The 23980-nt window shown below is 41.6% G+C and overlaps 1 protein-coding gene across 1 annotated transcript in view; it reads left to right on the top strand.

Annotated features, from left to right (window-relative positions):
- Window positions 1-23980, top strand: part of FCHSD1 (FCH and double SH3 domains 1) — a 129159-nt gene that overhangs the window by 26039 nt on the left and 79140 nt on the right. Inside the window, exon 3 of the mRNA XM_089653676.1 lies at window positions 17145-17190. Within this exon, the coding sequence (XP_089509802.1) occupies window positions 17145-17190 (46 nt within the window). The remainder of the gene's footprint in view (window positions 1-17144; window positions 17191-23980) is intronic.

Here is a 23980-nt window from a genome sequence, read left to right on the forward strand (position 1 = left end):
TATCGTAGGGTTCCATAGAACCCTGGTTAAGAAAGGCTGGGTTAGAGTGTGGTGGGGGATTCATATATTATACAGATTTGTTTTTGTTTTTTTGTTTGTTTTTTTAAGTGGGGCTTTAATTACTTTTAGTATGCCTTAAGTGAAAACGTTTTCCCTTGCCCCTCTATGCACAAACCTGAATTTTGTTAAAGGACCTCTGAAAGAACTTAAGGATCTCGTGGTGGCCTGTCATATGATCAAATGCCTAGGCCAAAAGTGAAAGATTTCAGATTGAGCTATGTACTGAATGGACCAGGGACCTAGTCCTTTTTTTTTTGACTGGATGTAGGTTCCATACTAGTTTCTTCTGATGGGTAATCGCTCATGGTGGTTCCAATGTTTTGGCTGCTAGATTGTTTTAAATGTTCTGCTTTTATGGCATGCATCTTAGAGTGGCACTATCATTGTCATATAAGACTTCTCTGTCAAGTAATGTCCCATCGCTATAAATGGCCTTCACTGACCACTTTCTGGCACAGGTGAGACTTGCATTCCTCTAATAGTAATGCTGACATGAGACTATTTAAATAGAATTGAAGGAAGTGCTGGAGGAACTGCTACACAATCCTCACACTGTGGCTGTTTGAGGCATATTTTAGCAATGCATTCACTTCCTTTCAGTGGGAAGCTAAGTAAACTGTCTCAGACTGAGTGGGAGGAGAGCAGAAAATTAAAGCAATAGTCCACTGATTAACTTCACTGACATTTGAGTTGGTATCTATTTAACATGTCTTTTTATTGATGCTATAATTTTAAAATCTGGCCCTCTAAATGTATTTTTTTTCCTTTCTAGAAGGAGAAGTCTGCAGCACCATTTATTTCAGTTTGTCCAGATAAAGATTAGTATTACATTTCATCCATGACCTGGTACCAGACTGCAGCACTGATGCTGATTCTTTTTCATCCCTTTAGGCTCATTTCACTCAGGTAGTCCTTATGCCTATTTTGACTTATTACATGAATCCGACTGTAGGGTATCCCTAAAGGTGGCCTTACAGTGAGGGAAATAAGTATTTGATCCCCTTCACAAAACATGACTTGGTACTTGGTGGCAAATCCCTTGTTGGCAATCAGAGGTCAGACGTTTCCTGTAGTTGGCCACCAGCTTTGCACACATCTCAGGAGGGACTTTGGCTTACTCCTCTTGGCAGATCCCCTCCAAGTCATTAAGGTTTGGTGGCTGACATTTGGCAACTCGAACTTTCAGCTCCCTCCACAAATTTTCAATCGGATTAAGGCCTGGAGACTGGCTAGGCCACTCCAGGACCTTAATGTGCTTCTTTGTTGCCTTGGCCGTGTGTTTTGGGTCATTGTCATGCTGGAACACCCATCCACGACCCATTTTCAATGCCCTGGTTGAGGGAAGAAGGTTTTCATCCAAGATTTGACGATGCATTGCCCCGTCCATCGTCCCTTTGATGCGGTGCAGTTGTCCTGTCCCCTTAGCAGAAAAACACCTCCAAAGCAGAATGTTTCCACCATCATGTTTTGATAGGATGGTGTTTTTGGGGTAATAGGCAGCATTCTTCCTCCTCCAAACACAGCGCGTTGAGTTGATGCCAAAGAGCTTGATTTTGGTCTCATCTGACCACAACACTTTTAAGCAGTCCTCAGCATCATTCAGACTGGCCTGGACATGTGCTTTCTTGAGCAGAGGGACCGTGCAGACACTGCAGGATTTCAATCCTTGTCGGCGTAGTGTGTCACCAATTTTCTTGGTGACTGTGGTCCCAGCTGCCTGGAGATCATTGACAAGATCCTCACTTGTAGTTCTGGGATGATTCCTCACTGTTCTCATGATCATTGACACTCCGCGAGGTGAGATCTTACATGGTACACCAGAGCTAGGGAGATTGACAGTAGTTTTGTGTTTCTTCCATTTGCGAATGATTGCACCAACTGTTGTCACCTTCTCACCAAGTTGCTTGGTGATAGTCTTGTAGCCCAGTCCAGCCTTGTGTAGGTCTACAATCTTGTCCCTGACTTTCTTGGACAGCTGTTTGATCTTTGCCATGGTGGAGAGTTTGGAATCTGATTGTTTGATTGCTCCTGTGGACAGGTGTTGTGTGTGTGTGTGTGTGTGTGTGTGTGTGTGTGTGTTTGTGTTTTTTTTTTTTTTTTTTTTTTTAAGACTGATCATTTCTTTGTGAGTGGGCAAACATTCAAAATCAGCAGGGGATCAAATACTTACTTCCTTCACTGTATGTAAACCTGGCCCTCAGTGGGTGCATGCTTTAGTGTACCCCATGTAATTGAGGAATTCTTTCAGTCTGAACCTGAACAGACTGGATGTGGGCGGATATAGGTGTACACAGCTAGAAAATGAAAAGGGAAGTATTGATTAGAAAAATAGAAAAAAAAAAATTTGCTGACCGTATATGCATACGGAAGGTCTTCCCTTTAATCTACCGATGAGGGAAACCGATGCAATGGGATTGGTTTTGGGGTCTAAACATTGCTGTTATTTGCCTGGAAGTGGGAGCAGGTACCCGGTCCCGCCATTCCCCTCCCACCCCAAGTGCCAAATGAGGCAGTGGGGGTGGGGGGGAGGATGCAAACAAGCAGGTAGTTTGGGTGAAGTTCAGCTTTAATGGCAATAACCCAATTCCTGATGTGTCCGCTGTACTATATACTTGTATGAAAAGTATCCTGTTCTTTGTATTGCTTCCTTTGTGTGAAATCCCTGGTGTTCCTGCCAGTCCCTCTGCTTTCCTGTTAAAAACTGACCACACTAGGCAGGAGAGTACATTGTGGTCAGTTTTTTGGGTGTGCTCTGCTTGCTCTCCTCCAATGATCATACTTCTGCTGACACTACCCCCCCCCCCTTCCCTGCACAGACATTCACTGGGAAGGTCAGTGTGCTGCTACTTTTAATAAACACACACTTAGCTGTCCTGGGGTCCAGCAATGCACTCACCTGTGCAGTCCCTTCTCTCCTCCTGTCCTCAACGCACCGGTATCCCTACTGTGGGCACCAGGCTGTAACAGCCTGCGGCTTCACAACCTGGTGCCCACTGTGCATGCGCGAGTCATGCCGCGCCTCTTGATTGGTCCGGCAGTCTCCTGGGACCTGTGAAAGTTCCCAGGAGACTGCAGGAGCAATGAGGGGGCCAACTTCCGGTCACTTTGCCGTGGTGAACTGAGCTAGAAGTGGGAGCAGATACCTGTCAAAGCCAAGTACACCCCCCCCCCCAAAAAAAAGTGCCAAATATGGCAGTGGAGGGGTGGGGAGGAGGCCGATAAAGCAGAGTTCCACTCAAAAGCAGAAGCACCACTGAAGTCACACAGGACTCTCAGAAAACTTTGGTCAAGAGCTGTGTATTCTGATGAGTCCCACTGTCAGAATATAATGGCACAGTGGGGAGGATTCTTCCATCCAACTTGTGTGAGTGAGTTGGGGAAAAGGTCTGTTTGTTTTTGGGGTTTTTTTTTGTTTTGTTTTTTTATATCAGCCCTCTGGTTGATTAAAAAAAAAAAAAAAATACAAGGCATCCATAGCCATCCTTAAATTGCAATACATTTGTGTTTCAGTTTAAATGCAACCTAATATTTTCAGTTTGAGCAGGCGGTAATAGGCTGACCGCTTACAATGCCCCAATGTCATGCTTTTCCACAGAGAACTTTTAATAAAATTGCTAATAACCATAATGAGCAGCTGAAGGTGGTGGAGGAGAGGAGTGCATAGCAGATGCTGCAGCTGCCTTGTGTTCTAAAAGCATGCCGTCTTGTTTGTGGCATATGCATTGTCTTCAGTTAGTACATAATGGACGCAATTACTGAAGCTAAAAGCACATTAAAAATAGTACAATGCCAGGTAAGGTAGATTTCTCCGATGCCAGTTCTATTTATATGGATGTGCAGTCCTTGTAGGACAGTAGAGTCAGCGGATCATTAATCTTATCTAGAGGTCTAGATGCTTTTTCTCAGACAGGTCAGGAATAGAAATATAAAATAAAGAGATGACCCATGAAAGACTTCATCTGATACAGGGGCTGATAAATTCCCTCAACCACAGTAACTATATAGCTGTGACATCCAGCCTCTCTATAGCCTACTGCCTGAACCTTCAATGTTTTCAGCTTGGTCTGTAGTTTGGTAAATTGAGATGTATCCTAAATAGTCTGCCTTGCCTGCCTTTAAACAAAACCAAAAAAACCCACAATTTTAGTTGTTGGTGTCAATTAGCCGTTGGCCACTATCATTTTGGTATTCCCGGCACCGATTAGGTTCATCCAAGGCCTCGTGAACACTGGATGTTTAGCAATCTCTCCTAGACGCCTTTTGTCCTAGCAGCAGTGTTTGGCAGAAAAAAATGCTTGACGCCTTTAAACGTGTATATTGGTGTGGGTGACAGATTCAGATAACAGTCGGGAACAGGTACATGAATCTGTGGCATGGAGGGCACGGAGGCTGGAGTGTCCACACTGTGAAGACTGTCCTCAGTGCATATATAGCCTCTTGCTAGCAAGGATGTTGTCTTTGCTGGCAGCGTCCTAGCAACCAATGACTCATCTCTAGCCCCCATTCAGCTTCCATTCCAGGCAATTCGCTGGCTAAATATAAACAAGGAGTGGGGATTCTGGTTGTTGCCCAAATATGGCTGAATGGGGCAGGGAGCAAGTCATTTTCTAGGAGGCTGGCATCCTAACAAACCCTGAATCTGTGCAGGAAGCTGTTGTATGAATGACCGCTTCCCAGAACATCTGGTCAGCTCTGAGAACCTTCTCCCAACTCCGTTGGTCTGAATTGTTGTCAATTTGCTTCTCTGCTTAACTGGAAGACTATTTGATTTTTTTTGAAAATGTGTATATAATTACGGTATCCACCTAAATGAAAAATATACCCTATAGCATAAAATCACACCTTCACTCTTGCAAGTGTATCTATATATAACTTTCTTTCATATGCTATCTATATCATACGAAACTCCCCAAATGTGAAAAAATAAGAAATATATAAAAAAATGAAGCAATAATATCCAAATAAAGTCAATATATAAAAATCATGCACTTGTGTCCTCAGAAAAATATAAAGTCATAAAATGGTCATGCCAAATAACTCCAGGTTCTTGAGCCTTCAAAATGGCTCCCACGAACAAAGTAAACCTCAAAAAAAGGAAAATAGTGCGTTATCCTTAATAACCCAATACATAAGTAATACACTGTGTAAAAATATAATACACTGTGTAAAATCACACGTGACCACTATCAGTGAAAAAGTGAACTAGTGTGTCAACCGTGACAGTGAATCACTCTCAGTGCAAAAGAAAACATTAACCAGCAAGTGTCAATATCTGTGTGCACTTCTATTTTGTAAGGAATGAATACCCTTCCCAAAATAAAATACTAATTACACCTTAATACCACCAGGGTATGATATAATTCCAAAGATCGCCCTCCTGAAAAAAGATCTTTAAGATGTCATCACAGCCTTATGGGTATAACTCCATGATGTCGTTTGGGTTAGTTAAGCCTGAATACTCCACACTCCTCCTGATACCAAGCTGCATCGATGTACACAATATATAAAAAGGATATAGTGTAATACCGCAACACACCTTTAAAATATACTTTGATACTGTGCTTACATCACAACAGCTTTAAAAACACCATATTTCCAAACCTCTATGTAGTCCAGGTAACATCCTGTGTTTGGTAAGGTTTTGCCAATTTCCAAGATGGCTGCTCCGTCACTTCCGGTTCCGCCGTGTGCATCTGACTTCACTTTCCTTGATGCGTTTCGTCATCGGACTTAATCATAATCCCTTATGTGCGAGGAAGGGGTGAGAATGAAGCGGTGTGTTTTTAAATTGCTCTAAAAATTGGGTGTGGCTTAAAAGGGTGTGGTTAAATAGTGTCTGAGATTACTTGCATAGTGCGGCATGTGGTAATGTTAAATAGGGAATGTACACTGTGAAATGTGGGTAGTGTATGTACAGAGAGAAGAGTGTGGAGTGTATGGCGGTGGGTAGTTGTGCAGGATGGTGTCAGTAGTTCTTATAGTGTGGTTTTTTTTTTTTGTTTTTTTTTTGTTTTTTTTTAAATGCTTTTGGGTGGCCAGTGAATGGTGTTGGTAGAGCAGTGGTGTGGGTGGCAGAATTTTTTAATTTGTTTTTCAGTTTTTTACAATTTTTTATTTTTGTAATTGTTTTTTCACAATGATTTTGTGGGAGCAATGGACCGTGTCAGTAGGGAGTGAACCGAGAGCACTAATATATGTTGGGCTGTCATTAGATTGGGATGAATAAACAACCTGTACCCCCTTATATCAGGAGGGAATGGATGGAGGGAGGAAGAAAAGGTAGGGGAGGGAATGGAAGGGAGGCAGGGAATGGATGGGGGAGGGGAGGAAATGGATGGCGGGGAGGATATGGAGGAAGGGAGGGAATGGAGCGGAGGAAATTGATGAAAGAAGGGAGGGAATGGACGAAGGGGTGGAAAGGGAGGGAATGGAGGGGAGGAAATGAATGAATAGATGGAGGGGAGGAAATGGATGAAAGGGAGGGAATGGAGGGTAGGAAATGGAGGGGAGGAAATGGATGAAGGAAGGGGCGGAATAGAGGGGAGGTAAAGGATGGAGGAAGGGAAAGGAGGGGATACAGAGCAGATCTGGGCTTTCTCCTCTGCTGCCATTGTTGTAGAGGATGGGGGAAGGGGCTGGGCACTGTCAGAAGACCAGGCATCAGAGACCTGCAAAATGGGGGAGCTGAGGAGCACGTGGGGCCCAGAAGGGAAATCTGATGCAGTCATGGATGATCAGTGCAGCAGAGGGAGAGTTACAAGTAGTGATCTCCCCGTATGGCTTTCAGTGAAGTAACTGAAAGCCGCCTCTCCTCCCCTCCCTCCTGTGGCTTTCAGCTGCTTCATTGAAAACCATATAGGGAGATCAGTGCTTGTAACTGTCCCTCTGCTGCAATGATCATCCATGACTGTGTGCATCTGATTTCTCTTCTGGTGGCAGGGTGTGTGCAGTGAACACCCTGCACCAATAATACGCCACTGGCTCCATCACCAGAAACATGTAGCAAGGCACTACCACTGTCTGGGACCTCAACTTACTCTGTCACCACATGAAGTGAAAGGTAAGCTACTTCCTGGTCGGGATCTGAGACTGCCTCGTCCGCTCCCCACGCTGTCACTGGACAATGAGCCTCACTGGGCCCCCTAGGCCCTTGGGAAGTGCCCGAATGGTCAGTCCGCCCCTGTGCCAGACCAACCTCTAGTGCTGACTGTAAAAAAAAGTCCAGGATATTGACTAGAGCAGAGAACACAGAAGAAAAATAATTTGTTGAACAAACGAAACAAACTTCCTTCATCTCATCTCTGTAGCATTCATGGATGATCTTCTGGCCTTCACCAAGGTGTGAACCACCTCGACTGAGAATCCCTGCACCTCCAGTCTGGCCTATTCCATAGCCAGACTATTAAAAGTAGTCGTACTGAATTGAGGCGCTGTCACTGAGCTTTCCATAAGATTTCATTTGACCAGAAATGGGTGGTGCTGATGACATCTGGAGGAGCAGTGAAAGCCAAGGCCTTCTCGTTAGGTGGAATGCCCCTGTATGGGATGAACTTGTACTGTCTAAATTTTCAGAAGAACCTTTTTATATTCGAGGACACCGGAGAGACTAAGATCAAACGGAACATCCCATGGCACTGTGAACCTATCTTGTATCACGGAGTCTTCATATTTGTATCCTGTTGCAAATATCGGAAGCTGCACATTCAGTGGCGTCTCCCTGAGAACTACTGCTGGAAAGCCTCATAGGTCCAATATTGTTTTGAGGAACTCATTGAAAAATATTCTGCCTAACTGATCCATTAGTTGATTCTGCTATCCTTGCAAGAAGACCAATATTAACTGCCTGTAAGTGGTGCTCTGCCCAGCTAAGTGTCTGTTGCAAGATGTAATAGGAAAAAACTGTGTCCGCTGGCAGGCAATGAAGGCTAATGCTGTCTTGTCAATCAACTTCACTCGGGCTCCCTTGAAGATTATGAAAGGCTTGAAATGCTAGAAAAGCTGCCTTCCACTCAAGGCCATTGGAGTATGCATTCCATGGGGCTCCAAGGGCCTTGAACCTGTCTTTTCAGACTGTGGACTGCCTAGCCTGGGAGACTGGCATCTGCTGTCCAGAATCATTCCATCTCCTGGGCTGAGAGGCATGCACCTAAAGAGGCACAGTGGCGATGTCCAAAATTCCAGTTCTTGCTGAATTTGTGCAGGCACAAAGATCTTCTGATACATAGACAGCCCATCTGAAAGATGGAGGAAGGCAAATTGAAATGCCCTCATGTGCCACCTGGCCCAAGGCACCACCACTGTCAAGAATTTAAAAAAATGAATGGGGCTGTGCCAATTCTGAAAAAGGCAGACATCTGAACTGGAAGTGACATTTGTCCGCTGCAACTCTCACCTACCTCTGGTGCTTGGCATTGATCGATACAGTATTGAAGTATGAGTCGGCCAGGTCAATTGACACCAGTTTTCCTGCTGAACTATCACCACGACTGTCTTCAAGGACTCCAACTTGAACCGATGGTGTGTATGTTCACATTCAATTCCTTCAAACAGGCCAGAAAGCTCTAGCCTTGGGTACTAGAAAAAATAGGGGCAAAAGCCCCACAGATTTTGTTCTTCTGGCATGATGGCCTTGTAGCAGTATAACTTCTTATGTAATCTTGCAAAAATTCTCTTCTAAGTTCTGTTGGTCATGGATGATGTGGTTTCAGTGGTTGATTTTGTAACTCTCCATTGTACTTTCACCTAATTTTGTCTTCCAGACCCTCTGGTATTTGATGTTTTGTCATCCACACTATCCAGAAGAAGGCTATCTTGGCCCCCACTGGAAGGAACTGGTTGGGTGCACCTTCAAAAAAACTTTCCAGCCATCTTGGCAACCTGCTGTGGGCATTATTCCATGCAAAAAGTAACTTCGAGGCACCTCCACTGTGATGTTAAATCTAAAGCTTGGCCTCCTGAACTGTTCTGAAGTTCAGTAGACTTGAGTGAAAAGATGGCTGCCTTCTCTTACTAGTTTGTAGCCACAGTCTTTTCCTCCTGTCATTCGCTTAATTGCATTGTCTAGCGTTTGCCAAATAACCACTCATTATAAGACAGAAGGGTTGTGTGGAGGCTCCATCAGCCCTTCAGTGACATAACCACAACACTCATGGCTGTGACTGAGTGCACCAGCGTCTGTACTAGGTCTATCAAAGCATCCATCAAAATTCAGCTGCCAGGTTCCACTCCCCCTGAAACTGTGCCAAATCTTGCAGGTTCCACTCTTGGATCTAAAGCCATTTCTAAACACTTTTTGAAGTTAATGCTGTTGCTGGTTGACAGGCAAATCCTACCACTGTATAGTTTCTGTACAAGCCTGATGGCCAGATCACCAGAATTTCTCTGTTCTGGATGTTTCAGCATGAGTGTTTGATGTATTGCAATGCTTTCTACCATTTTCCAGATGCTTACTGTAGAAGAAATGTAACATTACATTTTGTTGACTTTTCTGCACTGGCGTGAACTTCTGATGTTTCTGCCATTCATCATCAAGCTCTTTATGATCTGTCATTGTGGGAAAGGGCCCTTTCTCCTTTTTTTACGTGGTGGTTTTTTTTTTGTTTTTTTGTTTTGTTTGGTTTTTTTTTTGGTTTTTTTGTTTTGTTTTTTTTGCTGCCTGTGGCATGGATATTTGCAGCATACCTTCTGCTATAGCATCCTACACAGAGGCTTAGAATTGTGCACATCCACATCTTCATTATCCATTATCACTTCTCTAACGCAATCCATACAGTTGAATTTTTCTGCTGCTGCATGCAGGCCCAAAAAGCACCCTGAACTGGGAAAGTAATTTCCTATAATGCTGGCGTAAACATGTGAGCCAGTGACACATGGGCTACTTGCAGAGGACTCTGAGGGATGTGGATTGTCCTGTTCAGTCGAAGATTATCGATGAGGGGTCTTATGTTTTTTGGAGTGTTTGTTTGGGGCTTCGGCTCCTAAAATGCAAAACACCGTAATTTGCGATCCTTGAGCACTCTTTTAAAAACCTGTCCCACGTTGCCTCCTCCTTACCTTTGTTAATCTTCTGTGCCACTAACAAGTGTGGTGAGCTCATATCTGCACAAAATGTATGTATAAAATCAGTTACCTCTCAGCAAATACCGATACTGTCTCTTTAAGACCCAGCAACAAGTCTTTACCTAGCTGTATTTCAGAGAGCGAGGGAGAGAAGCTAGTTCCTCTGCAGACATTTAAGACTGTTTACGCTGTTTGACTGGTGGTCACTATCCTGCTCTGCCCCATCTCCTGCCCTTGGTGACATCAGCCACTCTCAGATTATAAATAAAGCCAGGAGAGCGATGTGGTGCACTGCCTACTCAGGACAGCAAAAAAAACCAAATATATATTTTTTCATTTTTTGCTATTTTCCCCCCATGAAAGTGAAGATACCCTTTTTAAATAGAGGTGTTTTGTGTTGAAGTCAGAGGGACATGGGGAGGGGCTCTGACGTCATGACACTTAAGTCAAATATTCAGCAATATCGGAAAACCTTACTGTGGATTCAAATTAAAACTTTTAATGCGGTTTTAACTTGTAATGCATGTGAGTGCACTAATTTAAATAAGATTTACTTTTAAAGAGGATAAGGCACTATCTTTTATTAAATTTCATGGCCAATACACCTATGGAGAAAAATCCCTAAGGAAGCAAGGAGACCCCCTAGTGGGAAGAGGGATACTCCCATCTATTCATTGGGCTCCAGGAAAATCCATAAGGAAGTGAGGGGACCCCCTGCTGGGAAAAGGGAATACTCCCTCCATCCATCACAGGTGAAGAGGGATAATCCTATCCATTTACTACGAAGTCCAAATAAAGGGATACAAGCTTTTTATGACCTCACTTAACGGTTTGGTCATATACTGTACATCAGGTGAGAGCACAACCGGTGAAGGTGCACAATATATTTTTTAAGCCTGGTGAACTGCACGGTTATTTCGCATCACAGCAATAGAAGTACCAAAGGCACGGACTCATTAAGGACAAGATTGTAGTAGCAATATAATTGCAGTGATAGTTATATGCTTTTGATGCAGAACTTTTATTTAACACTTCACTCATAATCTTTGCAATTGTCAGTGGAGCATGACACTGTTTGATTTTATGCCTTGACACAATGGTATGAGTATGTGTAGAGTGTAAGCGAACCACATTTTCAGTTTCATACATGATCTAATTTAATTTCATTTTGTATATCACAATTTTAGGATATTTTATTTATTAGCACTTTACATACACCATAGTTGCTCACAAGACCCCACACTTCAGAGGGATAGTGTTTGCATTGAAGTTAATTATCACTTTCTTTTTTTTTTTTTTTTTTTCCTCTAACAGCAAAATACTGATAACCCTATTTTCAGCCGAAAAATTTTCAGCAGTCAATATATCGGTGCATTACTAGTAAGAAGACTTATTGCCTCCTCACCACCTGCTTTAACAACTTGGACCCTGCACACTACCCCCAAGACCCCTAATGTCTCCAAAAAGAGTATCTGTCATTGCCAACAATGATCACAGCCTATCCATATGCTTGCACAGAAATGTAAACCTTCAACTAAGGTTCAACAATATATAATGTTTGGGGTTCTAAGTAGTTTTCTAGAAAAAAGATGCTGATTTTATTTGCTATGGTTTTCAAATGGTTAAGGTATAATTTTATCCTAAATGGTGCGTGTGTGTGTGTTTGTTGTTTTTTTGTTTTTTAGTAAAGGTTCAAGCTTGTCAGGGTCACAGAACTGGAAAATCTCCCCAGAAGGGAAAGTCAGTGGCTAAATACTGGCAAAGGTTCTAATCCTCTTGCTGTACTATTCAGAACAAAGAAAAGGCTTGGCTTAATCTCACTTTAATTATTATTTATGGATGACTTTATCATTCTCATTTTCGAATAGCATTTGTTCAAAACAAAAAATGTCATAAACAAGTTTGGTGTGCAGATTTTTCAATTGATTGCAGTGTAGGGTCTCCGTCACAGCCCTATTCAGTTAAAAAGCTGTTGGGCAGGTTTTAGGAATTGTTGCACAAATGTATTGGATCTAAATGATTATAAAATGATAGCTTTGAGTAATGTATGTTGGCTTTGATCTGTTAAAGCCACATCAGACTTTTCAGGGTATAAATGCTTTAAGATCTACCATGTGTTCTAATGTTTTCATCTTTGCAGTATGCTTACATGATGTAAGGAGTAATTTTAAATATTGTTGGTTGAGGTAATCTGCTCTGTATGCTATGGAAATGGTTCTATAGACTGTCATGGATATTTACATGCTAGCAGAAACTGGCAAAATCAAGAATTGGCTTACTGGCAGAGGGTGAGCTATTGTTTTCAGGGGCTGTGAGACAGGATTTCCAGTCTTGGCTTGGATGACCTTTTTATAGGAATATATCCTGACTGAACTTGTAATTGGTAGGTTCTCTTTATACAATATGGAGATATTTACTGCCAACTATGAACCAAGCAGATTCTAGGGTAGCCTCGTGTTAATTTTTACCCTTGAGGAACCTAGAAATGTTCAGGTTCTCGGGGAACCCCTGCCAAAAAGGCTTCTACCTACAGCTCATGGTACATAAACAGGAGCATGAAGTTAATGTGTGGGTTTTTTTTTTTTAAATAAATATAGAGAATTGATCCATTTACAAAGTTACCCCAAATTATCTTCAGTAATCTTGAAAGAACTAAGTGCAGAAAAGAGACGGTAACGATTGTGGTGCCCTCCTATTTGTGGTCGGCGTAGAAGTGACAACAAATGTTAGTGGACAACTGCCCCCTTTCATTGATTATCAGTGTAGTTGAGAGGGCAGTCAACCATTGCTCCCTGTAATAGCCTCTAGCAATCTCGGGAGAAGCCCTAGGGTTCCACAGAACCCTGGTTGAGAAACATGGTTCTAGGGCACTGAGTTCTGTTGTGTCTAGCAGGTTGTAGTGTGACCTCTGCAGTTTTTTACCTTTCTTCAACCAAACCACATAATCTGAAAATTTGTATTGCGTTAGGAAGAGCATGCAGTTGGCTGGGATTCAGAGTTTAGTATTGACTGTATCCTGAAATGATATCCCTTCTTGCATTTGCAAGAGTGCCACTGAAATCCTCCAGTGACTCTGATCACACTTCTTTTTTTTTTTTTTTTTTTTTTTCTTTTTACCAAATCAATAACTCTTCCGGACCTCAAGGTGAACAATCAGCAAGCAATTGCTTGGCTGTAGCAATATTGGATGGTTGGAAAACTGACATTTTAATGATGACAGTGTTCAAATTGTATATACAGAATCTTGCCTGAATTTTCACTTTGAATCATGTCTAAGATGCAGTGCAAATATTAAGATGAGCAGAAATCTAAAAGAGCATAGTCAGCTAAAACAGATGTTTCCTATAGATATTGATTTCTTACATGCTCAGGAACTCAAAGCTGAGATCTAGTGTTTTAGGTTGTCTCAACACCTATGCATTTCTGTCTGATGCTTTTTTGGGTGTAGTTTCAGAGTGCATTGCTGTGTGACAGCTCATTAACTGCATTTAACATTTCTCTGGGTCTCTGTTCTGTGTCTGTTGGCAGACTCTTCCAAATACTTTTTCAACATATAAAACATATGCAGTACAAAAACTGTGAACAATGCACACCTCACACTAACTAGTGATAACAAACTATACAATACAACTAATACTCTAGAATTCTGCTACCTATCCACACCCCTCTCCCAGGCCTGTGACACGTTCCTGCAAAACAAAGTAGGACATCATCCCTAAGTATAGTGTAAAAAAAAAAAAAAGTACCTAGCCTTAGCTTGTATCCCCCACCCCCGTAGTCTTTCTTTTTCTGTGCTGCAGTTTAGGTAGAAAATTGAGACCCTGATCACACACATCAATTTTGCATTGAATCTGGTTCGGTTTTACTTTTCTTCCTTCTTGGTGGCTCATACATCAAATACAAGATAAACTATAGTGCCCTGTGTATTTCTCCAATGACCGGTTTCCTTTAACCACTTCCTGACCGCCCTACAACAGAACTACTGCTACAAGGCAGCAGGGCTGTGCAGAGTGTGTACATGATTTTGTATTTCTGGGTAGGGGGCACGTGCGTACTACCTGTGTCACTATTGGCGGCTACAGCTGTTGATCACCGGGTCCTCACCGGCAATTGACTAGGGGGAGAGTTCGTCATGCAAACAATAGATATCTCCCCTGTCAGCTTCAGTACACTGCTTTGTATTGCTCTGCATAGTGTACTTGCACAGTAAAATACAGCACACAGTTAACCCTTTGATCGCCCCAGATGTTATCCCCTTCCTGCCCAGTGTCATTAGTACAGTGTCAATGGGGATGTCAGCAACAGTATCTTACTCCCACACCCCCCTCTTTGTCAGAATGCCCGCTATAAGTCGATTGCCGCCATTGCTAGTATAAAAAAAAAAATCAGTTTAAAAATTTGTTTTTAGCAAAGACATGTAGCAGAATACATTTTGGCCTAAATTTTATGATGAATTATTTTTTTTAAATTACCAGATGTGTTATAGCAAAAGTCAAAATTGCAGGGTTTTTTTTTTTATAGTGCAAAAAAATGTAAAAAAAAAAAAAAAAAGCAGAGGCAATCAAATACCACCTAAAGAAAGCTACATTTGTGGGGAAAGACTTAAGTTTCATTTGGGTGCAGCGTTGCATGCCCATGCAATTGCCTTTTTTTTTTTTTTTTTTACAGAAAAGTTGGCTACACGTATAAGAAAAATTGGGGGGGCCATGATGAGACTTGACTTTAATCTGCTGCAGTTCAGTAAGGTTAGGTTCACACTGCTGCAGTCAGATTTTGTATCTGATTTTTTTTTTTTCAGTGCAATTTATGTAGTGCAACTTGGATGTGGTTTATGGGGCCAAAATCACTCTGGAATTGCATCAAAGTAGTACAGAAACCTTTTACCAAAATTACATTGCGCGGAGTTGCATTGATTGGAGTGGGCATCATTGAAAACAATGTGACTGGCAATTTTACAGCTTGGTCGCACCTGAAATTGCACAAATGTGAACAGTATCTAACAATCTAACCCCCCCCTCCCTGACTGGACAGTGAGAGAAGCAGCGGACGTTTGTGCTTCTCACTACATTCTCTTCTTTATCCGCAAGCACCTTGAACTTCAGCACAATTGAGTGGAGCCAATCAAAGAGCACAAGAAGCCATTCCGAAGCTCTGCTGTATAGTTGGGTGGGATGTGCTCAGGTTTGATGCTCATCTGAACCCACGTGAGCAAGCCTGTCTGGAAGCTGTCACTTTACTTTTACTCACATGCAGGTGAAGACAGCAGTGATAGACATTTTGTATAGAGTTGTAAAGCATACCACACTGGGTACATGGGAAAGAGATGGAAAGCATATGGTGAGAGAGGATATCAAGGAGTCCAGATAGAGGAACCAGCTGTCCTTTAAATATGGTGGTCACATTCTTCAATCCATTTAAAGATTTTTAGATTGCATAGAGCCCTCAATAGCGACCCGTAGACTCCACGTGTAATTGGAAACATGGAACGTGATGTTGTGCAGTTTTGCCCATATATTGTATGGGTGTAGGTTCCGTGATCCACTCATTGTGGGGAGCTTTCCAATGTTTTGGATTCACTGCCCACCCTGCCAGTAAAAAAGAGACCCTTTTTGGCTTTGGAAATGGATCCTGGGATTATTAAAAGAGCAACTTCAGGACTCCTAGAGCAACCTCTCTCAACCTGGGTGACTGTGTCATCCTGGGGTGCCTTCTGGCTTTTTCAGGGGTACCTTAGTAAAATGCCTAAAAATTGCAGAGTTTGCGCCCAAAAATTGTCAGCAAGCTGTCAGTTCAAGTCTGCTTTTTTTTTTTTTTTTTTTTTACACAAAACCACAGGTTCTTTTGTAGCATAACAATTTTAGATATTGTGTGAACCAGCTGCCAGCATCCTAGCACCTGATTTCTTAAATTGATAAGGATGACATTGGGCACCTGTAGATGTTTGCTTATCCCTTCCCCCTCTCCACCAGCACTGGGATCATGTTGGCTGAATGAGGGAGAGGAACTGAGGAATCCGAATTGGTGCCAGTTAACAAAAATCTATTGGTTTGTAAATCTAAATCACCTCTAATGTTGGATTTCGTGCATGTGGATGCCGCTCCATTATGTAAAACGTTTAGTTTTTACATTTTAGAATAGGGTGCCTTCAGATTGTGCATAATTGTATAGGGTGCCTTGATTGAGAAACCTTGTCCTAGAGCCACCCACCTCCTCTGTAAATGTCATAGGTCCTTTTCTGGGATGTTGGTAATGGAGGACCAAACTTTGGCTCCTGGCTTTCCCTTCCCCAGGTTTGATGACCCAGCTGAGTTTCCCAAGCGGTTATATAGTAGGGAACAGTATGGTATGTTTGTTTTAGGCATTGGTATAAAGTTGTGAAATTAGGTGTGGTGTTTCAAATGGGGTTTCATTTAGCTGTACCAAAGTTTGGAGGCATACCAGACACCTTCATAGCTAAAACTACTAGAGCCATCAGCTAGGAGAAATGTCCAAGTTGGACAAGTGGTTGTAGGCTTTCTTTCTGCAATGCAATAGAAGGGGAAAAGTTGTGTATGTGTGTCTAGCAGAGGAAAGAGCAATGCAAATTTGAGGGAAAGTAGGGAAAACACGATTCAGGACTCCATAGTAAAGAATTACTCAATGGTTGAGTGTTGGTGTGTCACTGGTGATTCTAGAGCTTATTTGGGACGTTCTGTTTCTCAGAAAACAGGTGCGGATTCTCCAGCCACACAACCCCCCCCCCCCCCCCCCCAACCATCACGTTCTGAGTCACTTTTGCCTCTGCCCCCTACCACCTCTAAGCATGTCCCTTTTTGTTCCAAATGACTTGTATTGAAGTAGAAAAATTGTTTTTATAAACTGAAAAAATGCAAAGTCAGGGAATGAATATCAGAAATGTTTTTGCCCTTGGATTCAGTTACACAATTCTTTTTTTCCTTTGTGCTCCTGTGTGCAGCTGTTCTGTGAACACAGCATGCTTCAGTGTTGGGCCAAATATAAACAGTTTGCCTTTTTTCTTCTGCCAGGTCATTCTGCAAACAGCGAGCAGCCATCGAGAAGGAGTATGGTCAGGTAAGATGCAGTAATTAATGTCCTGCTTTTAGGACAGTCCATTAGAGATTTCCATGAAAAAAGACACTCTTTAGCGCAAGAGTAACCCAAAGCCAGAGCACAACATAGGTTTTCTAAATGCAGCCAAGTGGCAAGTCCCAAGGATTTTGTGATTTGATGGGAGAGGGGGGAGCATGCATGGTACAGGGGCTTCATAGGGACATGGCTAGTGGTAAAAGCCACTGCAAACAAGTGTCCCCAAATGGGATATACCCCCTCACCTCCTGTTGTGACAAATGCAACACTTTGAATTCCATTTCATTTTCTATTCAGGTGATTGTCAGCAGATCTGAAAGTTGGAGGTGTACCTATAAATCGCGAAGTTCTATATTACGTTTTTTTTAAAGCTCTATAGCTTTTCAACCTTCAGTATAAAGTTGTCCCAACACCTAGGTCCTGAGCCTAAAACAACTTCTAAAACAACTATATACAGTAGTTTGCTTATTGCTCATGTGGCTTTCTAACGCATTTAGCTTAACTCCTGTGCATTTCTATCCCAAGCCATCTGCTTATTGCTTGCATTATTATGAACCGTGACTATGACATCCTTGTCTTTGCTGCTGTGCCCCATGCCAATAGCATCACCTGCTGTGGTTGGAGTTCCTATATTGCGGTGTTAACAAAGGTTTTTTTCAATTTTGCATGACACTGTTGTCATCTGGCTGCAAACAGTGTTAATGAGCAATTTCAGGTAGCAAACACTGTGGCCATACACATTCCATTTCAACCACTTTCCACCCAATGGGAATTCCAGCTTGATTGACAACCAGGATTCAAGCCGATTGTGAAGTTGAAACGGAGCATTACATTGACAGCTTCAGTACAGCTTATAGAATGATTCTGTAAAAAATAAATACTTTAGCAGTTTCCTAAAAAAAGATTGGAATTTTCTGCTGGGTACAAGTAGGATAGTTTTGGTCCCCCTCTCCTTCACACTTCATCAGTACCAACATTATTTATTTATTTTTTTTTTTGCGCCTACCATTACTTTTGCATATATGGCCAGCATTTTATAGTGTAAAGTTACTGTAGTACAATCCACCTTTTCTTAATGCTCCATTGTTGGGACTGTAGTAGTCTATCGACTGCAGTGCTCAGAACTGCATATCTTTGCACAGTCAGATTTAATAATGTGATGGGACTATATAGAGAATGATGAAGATACTGAAAAATAGTCATTTAACTATCAGAGCAACCTTGTGTAAAAATGATTACCAATATGAGTTACTCAGTAAGAAGGCCATGTTCCTCAAGTCTGTTTTTAAAACCGTTGTTTGACTCGGGTGTATATTTAAAATACATCTGTAGTGTGTGTAAAAAAAAAATGTGACATCGTAATAAAAGTAGAAACTTGTTAAAGTTTAAATCCAGCCAGATGGAAGACACCAATGAATGCATAGTTCAAATGCTAGAACAGTGTTCAAGTCCATTGGTTACATAATAGACTAAAACTGTGCTCCAAACATATTTTGGCCAGTCCAGGCCTTAATCTGGAATTGCCAAAATGTGTACAAGTGTGGAGTACTGTTTTTTATTCTGTTGTGTAGCTAATCGCTTCTATGGACTTAAATAGTTTGCTGGTATTTTGTACTATATGCCTCACTGCCTTGCACCTTCCTTTTGGTCAAATCTGCGATCACTTGTCTAGATCTGATCTCCCTACCTGTTTGCTACCAATGAATGTAGTAATAAAACTTTGCTGGACATATAATGGAGGCTGAGGATTAGGTTATTTTCTGGCAGTGGTACCTAGGTCACAAACCTGTCAGAAAAATCTACCGGTCTCTTAGAAGATGACAGTATATGTATTTTAAATGTTAAAGGATAAATTCACCTTTCATAATATGTTACACCCATGTTCAAGGTGTAACATGTTGTGTTCAGACAGGCCCCAGCTCCCCACTTTCCAGCTAGCAGGGGATCTTCCCCCCCCCCCCCCCCCCTCTAGCTGTCAATTTTTTTAAGAAGTAGCTGTGTGGGCTCTGCCTACATGGCCTCGTCACTCATTCAGTCATCTGTGAACGAGAGACTAAAAATCCAGACAACCTTAGCGGCTGCCAGCTTGTAGTCCTCAATGAAATACCACGCCATGGTAGTTCATTCATCCTGTCAGTATATCTGTTGCTCGTACATCCCATACAAGCAAGCCGATATACAGACCGATCTGCAGGAGACCTGCATAATACCAGTGATCTGCTGATCGCTAGTACAATGGTGTACAGGCTCCTGCAGACAAAAATAATTGCACTTTTTTTACTGTCAAAGTGCATTATTTTTTTCTAAGTTTAATTTTCAAGCTCGAGGCACTCGGGAAACCCACTAATCCTGGTGCTTACATTATACCAATATTGAGTTGTAAGTGGCTCCATCACCCTATCCATTTCCCTCCTTCTCTGTATTGGTTAACAAAGCTCAGAGCTTTGCATTGAAAGGTGTAGAAGTCTGGGTATGAGGCTCATTAAGAAGTCCACTATCTATTCTTCCTTTTTTTCATAATGCATGTATACTTTAAATTATTTGATTTTGCATAACTTGCTAAACTGTCATCACATTGGAATTCTAAATCCCCTTTTAGCTGTTTGCTTACAAGCTGGATGGTGGTCAGAGAAACAAAATACATCTGGCAAAAGTTAGCTCTGTGAAATGGCAAATAAACATCAGGGGTTTGGAGAGAACAAGGGAGCCATGCAGGGAATATCGCACCAGAGTCTTGTTTACTCATCAGTCAGCGTTCAGACGGCTAGGAAGCATAGGGCGGGGGAACGAATACAAAGCCTGTGGTGACATTAGCAAACTGCTTACCGTGCACATCATCTGATCCATCTAATAGACACAGTAAAACTGCTTTTAAAGCTCAATAAAATGACTAATAATTTTATATTGGCACACTGTGTGGATAATTTCCACAGGAAATATAAAACGGCCTTTATTTACTAATAAATATTTTTATCCTAAAAGTCATCTATTTAAACATTGTGGTTTTTCCTGCTTATAGCTTGGCAATGAGTCTTTTGTAATTTTTAAAAATAATTTTCAAGGAAATGTGACCTCTGAGTCTCTCTTTCCGTATGCCATGAAAATAAATTAAGCAACTAAATTAGCTCTAGCCAAAACCTGTGTTTTTTTTTTTTTTCTTTTTATGGTGTTTTTTTTTTTTTTTTTTTTTTTGTAATAGAGTAGGGATTGCTGGAGAATTTTGGTTGATATTGCGATCAGTGTTAACCTTATGGCGTGCTAGTATCCCTATTTGTTCTGGGGATCATTATCAGCAGAACAAATTGAGGAGTCTAAAACATTATAGCTGTCACTGAAACAGGGGTTGAGGGGATATCTGTCGGTAGTGACACAGGTTCAGATGACAGCTGTTATTCCTCTAATTTAGGGAGCTCTGTACCTACTTTCTCTTGTGACTGTATGGATAGGACTTGCAAGGAATCTCCCCAGTGAGTACACAAATGGCAATTAAGCATGACCAAGGTTCTAACCTGCCCTACAGATCTAAAAAGGAAATTGTGATGCATATCAAAGCTGAAAAGATTAAACCATATAATCCAACACTTTAGCTGTAGAGCACTTTAGCTGAAGCCTCTGTCATGAAATACAGGGAGAGAATTTAACCTTGCATGCATTGATCATCTCATGTGCCACATATGGTCTGCACAGTCTCTGCATTATTTTTTTATAGTGAACCTAAAAGTGAAGGTTTCCTTTTTTTTTTCCTTGAGAATATACAGAATTAAAAGGCTAACTGCGGCTAAGAATTCAATAATTTTTTGCTTAAGTCCTCAAAAAAGCAGTGCTTTTCTGGAATGGTCACTGTTCCAAAGCACTGCTGGTTAGAGCTGCTGTGATCTAATGCACTGCTGCCTCTTACTCCAAATCTTTTGAGACTAGCAGTCAGGTGATATCATTACTGTGCTACTTAAAGCGGAGTTGCACTTACTCTGTAAAAATAAAAAAATTAAAAAAAAAATAAAAAGTTAGCAGCTACAAAATCTGTTCGCTGCTGACTTTTTTAAAAAAAAAAAAAAACAGCCACTCACCTGTCCCATGATCCCGCATTGCCCCCCGCCACAGCCCGTTTCACCAGCCGTCCTGTATTCCAGGCGCTGGCATCTTCAGTGTGGGCACCCAGCTGTGACAGCTTGTGGCTTTACAGCCGGGTGCCCACTGCGCATACTTCAGTAGCGCTGCTCTTCCTGAATGGCCCCGTTGTCTTCTGGGACATGTCACGTGTCCCACAAGACTTCGGGGAGGGAGGGTAGGAGGACAACTTTTTCACCTAGGCGATCTCGGGAGTGGATACCTCTCAAATTTGGGTACCGTTATCACCAACACCCCCCCCCCCCTTTTCCCAAAGGTGCCACTCCTTAATCTCTTTAATGTTCTTCTGAGGGCTTTCTGCAGAGGAAGCTGTACCTGAGGGCCTGCAGTGCAAGGATATCTTTTTGTTTTGTAGAAGATTTTATCTATTTTTGACTTGGTGCTTTTTCTTCTGCTGCTTTTGATTATGACAAGATGGCCAGTTTAATATAGTTACCATGTAGAATAAAGGATGATAAATTCATAATGGGTAAAGGTCAGTGGCAGGCCACTTACAGACAATACTACTAGTCCTTAGCTTTCTGCCATTTCTTTGGGCACAGCTTGCATAGTGTGTGTTTGGTTTGTTTGTGTTTTTATTTTATTTTTTTCCCCAGCTCAATCTTACTTAACCTAGAAAGTGCCTATAGAAAGTTGTGCCTGCAGGTACCTACTTTAGGCTTCATGTTGCTACCTGTATAGTTCTTAGATTTTAAGCCTGGGTGTACCTTGACTTGCCTTCAGATCAAGAATAAAGCATTTCTAAACCCAAGAACAAAAATGATAGTGTTGCCGTTTATAGGTTCATAGATGTGGTGGCTTCATTAATTCTTTTTTACTTTTGACTTAATGCAGATTTACCAAGTTTAAAATTACTTTCTGTCCTAGGATGACAAGCTTTACTGAAAATCATTGTTTTCTCTAAAAATAGAGGGTTAGAACTACAGAATAGTTAGGATCACATAACCGTTCCTTCTCCTCATAATAGGAGAGGATTTGTAGTCCACAGACAGGATTGGGTACAACATTTCTTGCCTTGCTTTTCACTCCAGCTCTGCAGCCGGTCATCTGCAGCTGCTCTGTAAGCAGCGACTGGCTCTGGTTGCACTCAAAGCCTCCTAAACATACCATATAGGTGTGTGTTCCTGTTCAAGCATTTAATCCTTGCTGTGCAGAAGGGGCCCCACTGCAAGGGTGAACTGTTTCATTCTAGCCCTTCTCACTAACATTCCTCTTTTATATTATATAGAATAGTGTACATTTTATACATGTAGTGTATTGGATAAATATCTATTGTTTTACAATGTTCAACACCCTCCCTCTCACTTTCCTACAACTGACGTGTGGGGAGTTTGCACCTCTCTCCAGTAAGAACTAGGAGCATAGTCCCCTGACTAATCAGAAAAGGCCTCAAACAGGTCCATTATTCAAAAGTTAAAAACTGATATCGACACCAACATTTTTGCTCACTCTTCTGGGTTTAGAATCTTCAGCCATCTTGATAGGTCATGCTGGGATGTCCTAACTTGTGTATGTGTGGTAGTCAATGCATCCCAGCATGTGCAGCTCAGTGTACACTGTAAAGAAGGAAGATTACAGAAAAAATCCTTAATTGCAGAAGCCTCCTGCCTTTTTGCAAATTTTAGGTAATTTCATTTGAACGCTGAAGATCCTCATTTTCTTTACCAGTGTAGAAGTAGTGCATGTTGTGGTTTTTTTTTTTTTTTTCTTTTTCTTGCTGCAAGTTTATTGTGGAATTTAGCGCATCAGGTACAATACATTTGCTTTTCACTTCATTAAATGCAAATTGCCCTAGCTAAATCCAAATTGTACATCCAGTATATTCTTTCAGTTCTGCTCACAAGTTTACATACCCCTGACCAAGTTTTTAAAATGTTAGCCATTTATTGCTGCACCTACTCCCTGAAATGGCTCATCTACCATATGCCAAACACCTAGACATGCCCCAGAACTTGCTATGTTTGGAGAGGAGTCAACAAAACCTGTAAAGAAAAGCTCTCCATTCCTACTATGAAGTATGGAGGTTGATTGCTGCTGTTTTGGGGGTGTTTGGGCTAGAGTGTCACATATAACTTGCATTAATAAGTCTAGATACTGCTTATAGTGTCCTATTGAACATTTCAACGTGAAATTAATCAAAACAGAAGTCCAATTCAGCCCTTTTGTGGCTGCGTCAGGAAAAACTTTGGAGGCTCTGGAGAGAGGTCATCACAATTTCCTGATCTCCACATTCTTGGGCCACTTAGGGAAAACACAAGGCCTGAAACTTTTTGCCAAGAAGGAGCAGCTTTACCAAATGAGGAATGAAGATCCTCGTTCACAGCTAGCACAAAAGACTGCATGCTGTCTGAGTCTAAAGGTGGCAATATAACTAAGGGTATACCGGTTTTTAGCTTCTTTATTGTGGTGGTTTGTTTAATGGTTAATTTGATTCAAATTGTTGATTTGCCATCAAATAGTAAAATCATTAAAGACATATGAAGCTTTTTTGAGTGATTAGACAAAAACATCTTGGTTTCTGCCTGGGATATGTTAATTTACAAGCACAACTATATAAAGTGATAAATAATAAGATGAGTAAATATTTCACATACCTGGGCAATACACTGGTCATTATGGAAAAGGGATTTGATGTTCACATCAGTGA

The sequence above is a fragment of the Staurois parvus genome, unplaced genomic scaffold (genome assembly GCF_062004578.1).
Source record: "Staurois parvus isolate SC_StPar_1 unplaced genomic scaffold, SC_StPar_1.0 ptg000006l, whole genome shotgun sequence".
Taxonomy (NCBI): Eukaryota; Metazoa; Chordata; class Amphibia; order Anura; family Ranidae; genus Staurois; species Staurois parvus.